Source organism: Rhinolophus ferrumequinum, chromosome 7 (genome assembly GCF_004115265.2).
Source record: "Rhinolophus ferrumequinum isolate MPI-CBG mRhiFer1 chromosome 7, mRhiFer1_v1.p, whole genome shotgun sequence".
Classification (NCBI taxonomy): domain Eukaryota; kingdom Metazoa; phylum Chordata; class Mammalia; order Chiroptera; family Rhinolophidae; genus Rhinolophus; species Rhinolophus ferrumequinum.
This window is the reverse complement of record NC_046290.1, coordinates 63,524,534-63,538,030: the sequence shown is the minus strand read 5'-3', so window position 1 is coordinate 63,538,030 and position 13,497 is coordinate 63,524,534. Positions and strand designations below refer to the sequence as shown.

At 38.9% G+C, this 13,497-nt stretch overlaps 1 protein-coding gene across 3 annotated transcripts; it reads right to left on the bottom strand.

Moving 5' to 3' along the window:
* Window positions 1-1,053: 1,053 nt before the first annotated feature.
* RFESD (Rieske Fe-S domain containing) lies at window positions 1,054-13,110 on the bottom strand. 3 transcript variants are annotated; one of them, XM_033110042.1, is made up of 5 exons: window positions 12,985-13,110; window positions 10,289-10,470; window positions 3,733-3,908; window positions 3,601-3,635; window positions 1,054-1,834 (listed from the first exon to the last, which is right to left on the bottom strand). In XM_033110042.1, the coding sequence occupies exons 2-5, from the start codon at window positions 10,375-10,377 to the stop codon at window positions 1,571-1,573; spliced, it is 564 nt and encodes a 187-aa protein (XP_032965933.1). In that variant the 5' UTR covers window positions 10,378-10,470; window positions 12,985-13,110; the 3' UTR covers window positions 1,054-1,570. The 3 variants fall into 3 exon arrangements, with proteins under 3 accessions (XP_032965933.1, XP_032965934.1, XP_032965935.1); XM_033110043.1 differs by having other exon boundaries at window positions 3,733-3,842; XM_033110044.1 differs by having other exon boundaries at window positions 10,289-10,362; window positions 12,985-13,071.
* Between the last annotated feature and the right edge of the window lie 387 nt (window positions 13,111-13,497).

Genomic DNA, 13,497 nt, shown 5'->3' with positions numbered 1-13,497 from the left:
GTCACAAATAGATGCAGAAGGAACTTTGTTTTCTTCCATGCATTTTAAATTCTGTCCACGTGTCGGGACCTGACTGGTCACTGGAGGATTAGCACCTGATATAACAGGCTGGGATGTACCCATCCCAGAGATGGTACATTTCCTGTACCTGGTGAGTAGCTGCTCACCATAAACAGCGTTATGTATGCAATGCCCAAGCCTGACTCTTTAGTAGTAGTCTGAGAAATGAGTAGCAAGTGCTATATTACCTCATGCTACCCATATTCCATCAGAAAAGGAAATTAATGATATGTAGCAAAGGGCTCTGTAAGCAGAGCCTTAATGATACAACCTTATTCACGTGTTATTTTTACACTAATCAAATGAAAGAGGCCAGATGGGCCCCTTAGAATGTTAAGGATTAGGCTTGGAGCCTTAGTTCGTTCTTGTGCGATGGAGATTACTGTGCTTTGAGACTCGGTTCCAGGCTTCACAAACAGCTTTTCTCACTCTGAGTTCATATTCTGCTCATCCTAGGGCATTCTGGTCCCACTAACGCTTATATTCTATGTGCAGCCGAGGTTTAGATGACCTGCAGTCAGGGTGTCACAGTACCGTGTGGGCACCAGACAACCAGAGCAGTGCTGGCCACAGATAACTGGTGTGGCAAACGCGGGCTGAACCAACTTCACATCAACTCAGCAGAAAAGACTCACTCTGAGGAACACCACCTCATATCTCTTCTCTCTGTAACACTAACATGAAACACTTAATTGCACATACATACACACAGTTCTCCAAAACTAAGAAAACCTGTACTTGAAAATTTCACTAGGCATTCAGAGTACTTTGGCTCTGAATAGGAGACCACGTCTCCTCCCATGGCTGGGCAGCAGCTGTGTGTGTCTTCCTATTTTGAGACTGTCAGCCTTGACTGGGGAGAAACTGGTGTCTAGCACATTAACAAGTTTCTTATTTTTAAATTCAGCATGTAAGTTGATCCCATTTTTGGAGTCATTTTTGAAGTGTAAAAAGTCTGCTATACATTTGGAAAAATTGAACAGTTAAGATTTAAGCATTTCAACGTATTTAATTTTTACCAAAAAAAGTAATAATACTCAAATAGGAGAGATGGGGAATGCATGGAGGTATCAATGAAACAAGAATGGAACAATACTGGTAATTGGTAAAGTTGGGTGATGAGAGTTTATTATACTATTCTGTTTACTTTGTATATATTAAAACTTCCATGATAAGATCTGCTACATTAAATTGTGATTTTCCCCACAAATTTTTCTTAGATCTTATTTTTTTACCTTTTTTTCACGTTAGTCACGTCAAATAATTTTCATCCTTCTTAAAATGCACATACCAGACCTATAACCTTCAGGTTCCAATCAATCCAGAGGAATGGGTGAAATGTATTTTATAGATCCTGATGATAATCCTTACATCATACTCAGTACACGTGCTTTTGAACCTCTCAAATTTACATGATTTTAAAAGATAAACAATAAATTAATCATCTTTTGTACTGAAGCAAGGTTATTTTCAAAACATACACAACACTTTTCATTGCCATGTAATTTTATCAGGAGGAACTCTTAATTACTTTGAAGTCTCCAGTGGCATAAAAGTCAGAGTCATGTTTAAAAGATGCTTTAGAAAGAGTCACATAAATATTCCCATTGTCCACTGTCACTGTATGAATCCTTTGCTTTACTCCTTTGGAACACCACTTGGGTTTTGCTGATGGATCTTTAGGGTTTATAGACTGATATAGTCCTTCTCCTGTTGCCAAAGTAATTTTGTATTTATGCCAGGGGCAAACTATACACGGTCGTCCATCAAAATCCTGGGGAAGGAAATAACAGATTTAATAGTCTGAAATTTCCAGTGTTCACAATAAACCTCAGATTCAGAATAGAATCTGTTGCCGAAGAACTAGGTTAAAGAACAGGCCAGCTTCTCTTTTTCCTCCCATTTACAAATTATTCAGCATAAGGCAGAACCTAATCTTAGCAGTCATCAAGTCCCTTCTGCAGATGGTTATAAACCCAGGGTGTTAGAGCTCTATCAGAAGATAACCAGCTCAGGTAACTGTACCATGTTACTGCAGCTGTGCTGTTATCTATTAAATGTCAATGTCACTTCCTTGACAGAAATGAGGCAAAGGCTTCAGGTGCTTCTGAAAGAATTTTCACTAGCTGCTGGAAGAATGGTCAGCTTCACATGTAAATTCAGCAGCGGTTACTAAAGGCATGAGTGCATATGTTAATTGAAGAGTCACTTATGATCCAAAGTAGTCAATTCTCAACTTTTTAACTGTCTTAAAGCAGCTCCTCAAAGTTTAAAGAGCATGGAAATCACCAGCATATTGTTTAAATTCAGCAGGCCTAGGGCGAGCACAGATTCTGCATTTCCAAGAACCACCAGGTGACACCAGTACTTCTGGTCTACGGACCACACTTTGAGTAGCAAGGTCTTACAGCTCTCCCTATGTTCTGAAAGGGAGGGAAATTCTTCCACGTTGTCCTCACCAGGGGCTTACATTTTTTCTCTGCACCAGAAGTGCAGGAATACTGATATGGTATCCCCACAGAACTGTCAGCAAACATTCACATTTTCATAATTCATAAACTAATATTCCTAATGTAAACATACACATATCCTTAATGAGGGCAGGTATGGAGCTAGACAGATATGAAGTATAGAGTGTGGCACTGGTTTAAGCTTGTACTTTATACCAGTCAGAGAAGAGAAGAGGAGAGAGAGACAGAGAGAGAGAGAGAGAGAGAGAGAGAGAGAGATATGAGTATCATGTAGAAAACAAGGAATAAGGCCCCTAGTTTGGGAATGCAAGGAAGTAAGACAGCTCTCCCATTCCTTCCTCAGTTAAACCTTTAAAGTGTGTTTTCTCTCTCTCTCTACGTATATCAAAATATACATGCATACAGGTATGTATATACACACACACATATATATACACACACACACATATATACACGTATGTATTACATTGTAGAGGTAGTATATACTCATTAGAAAGACTTCAAACTGCGCAGAAGCGTATAAAGTAAAAACCAAATGGTATTTTTGTTATTTAAAAAATTGGATTGCATTAGACCGTTATTCTACCACTTGCTTTTTTAGCTCAAAAATATATTGTTGTCCTCCCTCCATACCAATACATATAGATCTTCTGCTTTAATTTAATGGTTGCACAGTATTCTACAGTGTGGCTATTCATAATTTGTTTAAATTGTTTCCTATTGTTAGAACATGTAGGTTGCCATCAATTTTTTATTACAATAAATAATGTTACAATGAACCTCTCATACACACACACACACACACACACACACACTTTTGTGCAATTATACTTGTAGGATAGATACTTCAGAGTATAATTGCCAGGATAGAAGACATGCATATTTCTCACATTCATCTGTGAAATGGTTTTCTTTACATTGTAGGGCTATGGATTCCTAGAATATTAGCAATTATAGTTAAAGCATTAAAATATAGTCCAAACTCAAATGTAAATTATTTTTGAATACAGAATGAAATGAGAATATAAATAGCAAACATCTGAGTTTGTTGGTAATAGATTTTACATACCTCTATTTCTCCCAAATGTAAAGGCCCTCCTGAGTCTGAAAAGGAATTACATCTAGTCAGTAAAAAAACATGAAAATTTGATAGTGGTTAGTAAACAAATACAAGATTTACAAAGGAAAAATAAAATCTTACGGTAACAGCGAATATCCATAGCGTGATATTCTCCTTTGTGGTAGAAAATGACCACTTCTCTATCATGGACAACAGCTGTCATTCTTTCAGACTTTTTAATGTCATCTTCTCTGCCAACACAGACAGAAGAATATTCCTTCATTTCAGGATCTTGTTCAGAGCTATCAAGATCCATGCTAGTTGAACCAAAAAGAGAAAAAGAAAATTGCCAGTGGTCTTCACTAGTTTGGCTACAAACAACTTACTTAACTTCAGAGAGAATCATATTGTAAGATAAGTCTGACTTCTCTGAGACTAATGGAGGCATTTTTGTAGCTATATAAAAGAAAACATTTCTAAATACGGGGTTTTGTGTTAGGGGCTCTTAAAGATTGCCAAAAGTAGGGAAGCACCTCAATTTGAAGCTGGCTGCTATCTACACTTCATGTCTATCTAGCTCCACACCTGCCCTCATGTTAAAGGACATATGTGTGTTTACATTAGGAATATTAGTTTATGAATTATGAAAATGTGAATGTTTGCTGACAGTTCTGTGGGGATACCATATCAGTATTCCTGCACTTCTGGTGCAGAGAAAAAATGTAAGCCCCTGGTGAGGACAACGTGGAAGAATTTCCCTCCCTTTCAGAACATAGGGAGAGCTGTAAGACCTTGCTACTCAAAGTGTGGTCCGTAGACCAGAAGTACTGGTGTCACCTGGTGGTTCTTGGAAATGCAGAATCTGTGCTCGCCCTAGGCCTGCTGAATTTAAACAATATGCTGGTGATTTCCATGCTCTTTAAACTTTGAGGAGCTGCTTTAAGACAGTTAAAAAGTTGAGAATTGACTACTTTGGATCATAAGTGACTCTTCAATTAACATATGCACTCATGCCTTTAGTAACCGCTGCTGAATTTACATGTGAAGCTGACCATTCTTCCAGCAGCTAGTGAAAATTCTTTCAGAAGCACCTGAAGCCTTTGCCTCATTTCTGTCAAGGAAGTGACATTGACATTTAATAGATAACAGCACAGCTGCAGTAACATGGTACAGTTACCTGAGCTGGTTATCTTCTGATAGAGCTCTAACACCCTGGGTTTATAACCAACTGCAGAAGGGACTTGATGACTGCTAAGATTAGGTTCTGCCTTATGCTGAATAATTTGTAAATGGGAGGAAAAAGAGAAGCTGGCCTGTTCTTTAACCCAGTTCTTCGGCAACAGATTCTATTCTGAATCTGAGGTTTATTGTAAACACTGGAAATTTCAGACTATTAAATCTATTATTTCCTAATAATTATATTACCAGATATGCCTGCATGGTTTCTGCCCTCTGCTGGAGAATGAAAGTCTTTAATCTTCTGGACACTATCCAGCTCTGCACCTGGCATAAGGCAAGCTCGCTCCACGATGGGGGTGGACAGGACAGAGGTTGCCTACAAAATTCAGGCATCGGATTCTGTATGTACCTGGACCATTATCTTGGAGCAGGCCTACTGCAACCCCTTTATTGTATGGCAGAAATTAAAGGTGCATGGTAACATGCAATCACAACCTACTTTTACCTTTGGGACACTGATGGACAAGTTTCTTTGTAATCTATTTCGGGGAATATATGTTTGAAAGAGGGAGCAGGGAAAATTCTCAAGGAGTGGCTATTGACAATGATCTTTAGTATAGCAGCATTACAAAATAAAAAGAAAATTTTCAACTATGGATTTTTGGATTCTCCTGCAAAGTTTACCTTCCTTGTTAGAGATGATCGTTCCTTTGGTGAATATTGTCTGAGCACCCAGTATGTGATTGGCATTTCAAGGAAGTAAAACAGATAAAGTCTTTGCTCTCCTAAAAATTATGTTCTAGTTGGTGGGACCAATAATAAATAAACAATTACACCAGTAAGATAATTACACACTATCATAAGAGCCATGAAGAAAATGAACTGTATGAGAGAAACGGGGAGGCCATTTTGCAAAGAATGGGCTAAGAAGGTGACTCTAAGATGACAGTCGAACTGAATTCCTGTAAAATATAAATGAACTAGACATGTTAAGAGCTGGAGGAAGAGAATTCCAGGCTATAGAACAGCAAATGCAAAAGCCTGAAGGGAAAGAAAAAGCTCGGTTAGTCTGAGGGACAGAAATGAGACTGGAGCACAACGAGACAGCGAGACAGACAGGAGCAGGTCGTGCACATGGGCTGTGGGTTTTATCTAAGAGCAACGGGAAGGCACTGATGTTCTGTTTTTAAAGGGAATTCCTGGCTATATGGAGAATGGATTGTAGCAAAACAAGAGTGGAAGCACAGAAGTCAGAAAGCTATTGCACTGATCCTTGGGCGAGAAGATGGCAGCTTGGGCCAGGGTGTTGCCTCTGGGAGGAGAAAAAGTAATAGAAATAATAATAATATAATATAATAGCAGAAGCTACAATTATATTGTGCAAACTACATATCAGGCATTGTTTTACGACTTTACATTTATTTAACTCATTTAATTCCCAACATATTACTACAAAGAAGGTTATTTTAAATTTATAGTGAGGAAACCGAGTGAGGCAGAGAACTTAGGCTGATGTACTGGAATGAAGGAATTATAGGAAAAGACGTAAATAGGATAGTTCCCAGGTTTTAGGTTTGTACAGCTAGGGGGATTGTGACTATGATGGTAACTGAGAAATAAATGGTATTTTGCAGGAATGGAAAATCAAGAATTACCTACATTTTGCACATATTGAGTTTGAGGTACCTAAGAGATATCCAAGTGTAGATATCAAGTCTACAGTCAGATATGAGACTAGAGTTGAGAACCACTAGAGAGAGAAATTTAGGAGTTCTCAAGTTACAGAATCACTTGGAGAGAGTGTGTAAATAGGGAAGAAGGTCTAATACAATTGCTGAAGCACCTCAACATTTAGAGGTTAAGTGGAAGAGAGCTAATAATACCAGTAGTGTCCGATTTATTGCTAAGCAAATGAAATTCATTTTCTGCTCACTTCTCTATCCTATATTCTCCTCAAATGGCAAATACTTGCAAGTGGTAACAAGCAAAAAAGGCAGGCAATGAGGTAGTAAAATCCATTCCAGTGCTGGCCACCATTGTTTAATTCATACTTTGAACTCAAAGTTTGAGTTCAAAGTATGCATTAAACAGTAAGTGATACATGAAGAAAACACAGGCTTGAAATTTGGTTGTTACATAAAGCACTGGACTTACCTTACACCCTTTTCTCCTTGTAATTTCACTTATTCCCTAAACATCTACTGTCCTAGAAATCAAACAGTGGTTAACGTCCAAGTAAGAGCTTACATCCAAAATTAACTATTACCACCCAGTGTTGGTAGTATAGTGGTGAGCATAGCTGCCTACCAAAATTAACTATTATCCCTCTATTTTCCTTGTATTTCTAAAGTTTGTGTACTCTTAAATATCGTTTTGGCCAAATAAAGAAATTAATATATGAGAAAAATAAAGACTAAGAAATCTCTCAATATTGTTCAGAGGGACTGGCTCCAGGGTCAATTCTACACAGGTATGATCCAGTCATTGAATTAAAATGATTCAAATACATCACTGTAAAACATTTAGGAAACATTCTTTGAAATTCAAGGTTAAGCACATGATCAGCCTTAAAAGTACACATGTATTTTCAACCCAAAATTACTCTTCAGTCATAATGTCTCAATAGATGTTTATGTCGGGGACAAGCCTTCCAAAACAAAATATGACAATTGTAAAGGTTGTGGTTTTCACTCCACATTTTCATTTTCAGTTCCATTTTAATGATTTCATCATTTTATGGATATTTCATCAGAGTGGGAAACTACAGAAAGTTCAGGTAACTTGAGAAGTATCCAACTCTGCCTTATAGAAGAGAAAGAATCACACATAGAAAAGGAAAGGAAGTGAATCACCGTGATGGCCCATGTTAGTTAGAGACCCAGATACTGTTAAACATTAAGTTTGCCGTGGAGGGGGTGCTTGTTAGCTCAGTTGTTTAGAGCGCGGTGCTCTTAACAAGGTTGCCGGTTCGATCCCCACATGGGCCACTGTGAGTTGCGCCCTTCACACTAGATTGAAACAACTATTTGACTTGGAGCTGATGGGTCCTGTGTCTACAATTTAAGATATTTAACAAAATTGTAAATCACATGTCAACTTCAAATATTCTAATTATAAGATGAACCTTCCTAATCTACATCCTCTTCAAATACAGAAATATTGTGACATTTCATAAGAACTTATACAGAATGATGATGTATCTTTCTTTGATCAACAGGAACCTGTCATTTTAATTTCATTCAAGTCTTAGGTTAATATTTTACCTAAAACACATATATCCGAGTTCTTTAAAAGGGGCACTTGGGTCTTGATGTACCCAGTGTTGAATGGTTACAAACTATAGACCCAATCCCCTCCAAGAAGGAATATCCCATCCAAGAAGGAATACATGGCAGTGCCAAGAGGCTTCAGGCCTTCTGGTGGTTTCTCTAAATATTTATTTAATCCTGTATGACTGATTGGAAGTTTGAAAATGTTAGGAGGAAAAGAGCATTGGCTTATTTAGACCTTTTTTTTTTCTTATTAAACTTGAGGTATAATTGACATACAACATTATATTACTTCAAGGTATACAACATAATGATTTGATATTTGTATATACTGTAAAACGACCACCACAATGTCTAGTTAACATCCATTACCACACATAGTTACAGAATTTTTTTTTTCTTGTGATGAGAACTTTTAAGATTTACTCTCTTACCAACTTTCAAATAAGAGCATGGCTCATTAAAAGAGTTTATAAAACAGAGCAATTGTTATTAAGAAGTAAAATCTCTGTGAATGTGTTAGGAGTGACCTTTAGAAAGAAGAAATTTGAATTCCAAGTAAAAAGGAAAGCATTACACAAATCAAGTTTAGGAGATTACAGAAATGTCAAATTTGTATTCTGAAGTTTACATTGTTAACCTTTGCTCTAACTACTTAGTTATTTTTAAACAAGATCGTGAAAATAACACATACGCTATTTTTAAAAATTATTTCACAACAATGAAAGCAAAAATATAGTGTTTTTAAGAAAAGGTAAAGAGAGGGCCGGCCCGGTGGCTCAGGCGGTTAGAGCTCCATGCTCCTAACTCCGAAGGCTGCCGGTTCGATTCCCATATGGGCCCGGTGGGCTCTCAGCCACCAGGTTGTCAGTTCGATTCCTCGAGTCCTGCAAGGGATGGTGGGCAGCGCCCCCTGCAACTAAGATTGAACATGGCACCTTGAGCTGAGCTGCCTGCCGGATGGCTCAGTTGGTTGGAGTGCGTCCTCTCAACCACAAGTTTGCCGGTTCGACTCCCGCAAGGGATGGTGTGCTGCACCTCCTGCAACTAGCAACGGCAACTGGACCTGGAGCTGAGCTGCGCCCTCCACAACTAAGACTGAAAGAACAACAACTTGACTTGGAAAAAAAAAAAAAAGTCCTGGAAGTACACACTGTTCCCCCAATAAAGTCCTGTTCCCCTTCCCCAATAAAATCTTTAAAAAAAAAAAAAAAAAAAAGGTAAAGAGAACCATGGCCATGATTTTCTGGATTAGCATGGCTGGATTAGTACATCCCTAAACAGTTTGCAAGCTATGCAAAGTACACCGATTGCTCAGGTGGTAGTATTTACCTCCACAGTGTTAGACGTGAAGTCTTTATCACATTTTGTGACTGAACAGACAGAGGAGCAATAATGATAAGAAAAATCCAGACAGACAGATGAACTGAAAGAGGGGGAAATAGCCTGAAGAAAAAGAAAGGAAATAAATATGGAATCTGCAACACATATAACCAACAAAGGATTAAGATTCAGAGTATGTGAAGCCCTCTTATAAATCATAAAGCAAATGCTAAGTAACCATGGAACAATGGGCAAAAGACAGGAACAAAAGTTTCACAGATGATGAAATCTCAGTGGCCACCAATCACATGTAAAGATGCTCAACCTCGTTAGTCAGAAAATGTAAAAGAAATGCAAAGCAAAGTCACAAATGGGATACTATTTTCTGTCCAACAGACTTGCAAAAAACTATACCAAGTATTGGCAAGGATATGGAGCAACTAATAGTGCTACCATAGTTTGGCACCACCTAATAAAGTTGAACATATTCATGACCCAATAATTCTACTTTCAGCATATTACAGAGAAATATGCACAGATACACCAGGAGACATACACAAGAATGGTGATAATAGCAAATTAGACAGAAAACAACTCAAAATTAATAGTAGAATGGATAATTTTTATATTCATTCAATGAAATGCTGTGCAGCAATGAAAAATGTTTGGCTACCACTAACTTGGATTAATTTAAAAAATGTAACTTTAAATAAAAAAAAAATTAAGATTTCAGAGTACGCTTCCATTTTTATCAAGTGAAAAAACAGGCAAAACCAAACAATATATTATTCATGGATACATGTATATAGAGTAAATTTATAAAGAAAAGCAAAGGGATAGAAACACAAAATTTATTAAATGTCTCAAAGTATTACATTTAGTCATACATTTAAAATTACTTTTTCAATATTTAAGTTGTATCCTACCTTGTCATTATGTAGCAAATGATCCAAAATCCAAGAAAAAGAGGGTCAAATGGCACTATCTTCAGAGAATATGCCTGTGCATAGATCATGAATGGACTACTTGAGAATTCTGTACTGCTTATTTCAAAACTTGGCACTACAGGAGGAAATGTGTAGTTCTCTTTTCTTTTTCCAGGCAAAAACTAGAAAATAAATACTAGTATCAAGCAACAAAATACATGAGATGTGGAATAGCGTCAAAAGTTAAAGTTCTCCCTGACTCCCAAATAAATGAGAACCAAACAAATTCCTCCCTCAACGTTTCAGTCTCTTAGAACATAGTCTTTGCAGGGTTTGCCTTCAACCAAGGAAAACTGTACAGGGGCTGATAAGAAATGAGCAGAGAAAGCTGGGGCTAAATGATAAATGTTTCAGAGAACTATAATTACAGTCTTTCATTTTGCGTAGGAAAGTATTATCTCATCCTTCAAATACTTGTTCCTTCTATACATCATAAATGATTCTATTTATTTATATATGGTAACTATAACTTCTTAATTAAATATTGTCAATATCATGGTCCATTCAGACAACAATAAGAGTCAATGTGTTCCCCTTAATTACTGTTTTGATGTGCTATTCATACGCTCCCTGATACTTCCTCTATTTTCAATTCACTTTAAGATAGTAGAATCTTAACTGAATAAAAAGAAAGTGAAAAATTAAACAGCTTAACCAGTTTGTGGGCTAGACGGAGAAAACTTCTGAAAAATTTAGAACTTGTTCACAGCTCTCTTCAAGAAATATATTTTGGCCTGTGCCTAAAATTGGGTTTTTAAAGGTGTTAACACCCCATAAAATTACAAATTAGCTAAATGGATCCTCAGTGTCTATTAGATACCTTTCCAGCATAGGAAATCCATTCAGGTTGAATTTTTAAAAGAACATAATTAAGTTTCCCTAAGACACTGGAGACAAAAGAGACATGAAATTAAAGGAACTTACTTGCTATTCCTCTTGAGCACTGACTAAGGTGCTTTTACTAAGTCTGGTGACTTGGCCTACTTATTATCAGAATGCATAGCTCCAGGGTATTACCGTTGCTTTTGGGTTCAGAGAAGAGAAATGCCTTACTGTGTTTCCCCGAAAATAAGACCTAGCCAGACCATCAGCTCTAATGCATCTATTGGAGGAAAAATTAATATAAGACCCGGTATTATATTGTATTGCATTGTATTATTTATATTATATTATATTATATTATATTATATTATATTATATTATATTATATTATATCAGGTCTTATATTAAAATAAGACCAGGTCTTATATTAATTTTTTGCTCAAAAGACATATTAGAGCTAATGGACCGGCTAGGTCTTATTTTCGGGGAAACACAGTGGTTTTGTAGCTTTTCTTTGGATGGCATAATGATAGTAGATAAAACTAGCTATTTTCAGTGAGTGCCAACTGCTTGGACTCTCTGCATGAGTTCATTACTCTTCACAAAACCCCAAGGGGTAATATACCTATTTTCCACATGAAGAAACTAGGGATAAAGGACCCTTTTTAACAAAAGCTTGCACAAACTCACAAAGTAGCAGTCAAGATTCCAACCCAGATCTATGAGTCTAAATTTGTGAACATTGGTATATAAAACGTAACATTTTATCTAAGTAGCATCCATGGATTTATAAAAATGCATGGCCTGCAAGTAAACTATCTTGACGGTACCGAACCTTTGAGCAAAGTAAAGATGTTGTGTTATGTGTATGTGTGTATCTCACCATATATGTCCCCAAAGATGATGGTCCTCAATTTTTTTAAATTTAGGAACGCTAATGTTCAAGTGTCATGTCAAAAAATTTAAAACGGGCTATTTCCCCAGAAATTTAATGAAGTCCCATAGCCCTTCTGGAATCTACTACCATTGTCTGTGATGTTAGAGATCTGTGATCACCAGGTGAAGTCACCTGGGTTTGAGCCGTCTCTGGGCGCTTTGGGGCAAGTGTCTGTACTTTGCTGTGCTGCAGCAGGAAAGGCCTGCTACTTCAGGCTGTGAAGCATTACGGCTTCACTATAGGTCGGCTGTTTAGAGAAGGGCTTTTCCGTGGGAAACGCACAATCATGTTAGCTGTCTTCGCTAAGGCCCTTCCAGCTCTGACAGTTTATGGGCACGACTTCAAACTGGGTTTCACATTTTAGTCAAGCCGGTCTGCAGCTGTTGGATCGGGGGTGCTCAATAACCAGAGATCGAATGAGCGGGGCTGTTCAGACGTGGCGCGTTACACCTGCACCCTTCAGAAGACGAATACCTAGGGCTGTAAAGACCCTGAAGCAGTTTTTATGCATCAGAGCTCGCAAATGCCAGGAAAGCTGGTTAGAACGGGCCCGCCTGCCACACCGAGGCGGCAGGTCGGGGGTGCGGCCCAGACTCTAAGATGAACACGCTCAGAGGGCCTCCCTGTGACTGGGCGGAAGCCTGCCCCGGGCATTAACGGCTAAGACGCGGGACCAAGGCCCGCGAGGGCCGCGGTGCTCCGATGGGCCGAGGGCAAAGGCCATAGGACGGCCACCCTCAGCAGCTGTAGGCTGCAGCCGCAGCTGCCGCCAGCGCCGGAAGTCTGAGCCCAGGCCCGCCGCCCGGCCGGAAGCAGCGGCCTCGCCAGCCCCGCCCCGCGCCCGGCCGCCCAACCCCGCGGCGAGAACAGAGCTTACCTTTCCCGAGTCCCTCGCTCCGCCTCGGTGAGTGCGGCCCGCTGCGAACCCCGCGTGGTGCTACTGCGTGAGCCACCGCTGCCGCCGCCACGCCGAAGCTCCGGGAGGCGGGGCGAAGCCGCCCACGTGACCCCAGAGCGTCCGCCCCGGGGGGCCGCACCTGACAGCCGCCTCTGAGCGAACGCGCTCGGCTGGGAGCGAGTCTTAGGGGTGATGAATGATTGTAGGTGGCATCTATTCGTAAATGTTTGTTGATCTCACGTTTATCCATATTTTAAATCCACCAAGCGGTCTCACTTCTAAGAATTTACCGTATAAAAATTGCAAAAGTTGCTCACAATGCATGTAATCTACGTATAAAGAGGTTTATTGCAAGAAAGAATGAGAATAGCTAAAGTGATCAACAGAGGAAGGGTTACATGAAGTACAGCATAGACATGTGGATTACTTGTAACTATAGAATATGTGTAGTGTGTGCTCTCTTTAGTGTAAAAAATTACTTCTCAAGATACA

What these genes read in the sequence shown, in the direction of transcription:
- RFESD (XM_033110042.1), bottom strand. Translation starts at nt 10,377, where the DNA reads ATGATCTATGCACAGGCATATTCTCTGAAGATAGTGCCATTTGACCCT. An exon ending in ATTTGCTACATAATGACAAG is followed by an intron (nt 3,909 to 10,288) that starts GTAGGATACAAC and finishes TGGTTCAACTAG; the next exon opens with CATGGATCTTGATAGCTCTG. An exon ending in TATGGATATTCGCTGTTACC is followed by an intron (nt 3,636 to 3,732) that starts GTAAGATTTTAT and finishes ATTCCTTTTCAG; the next exon opens with ACTCAGGAGGGCCTTTACAT.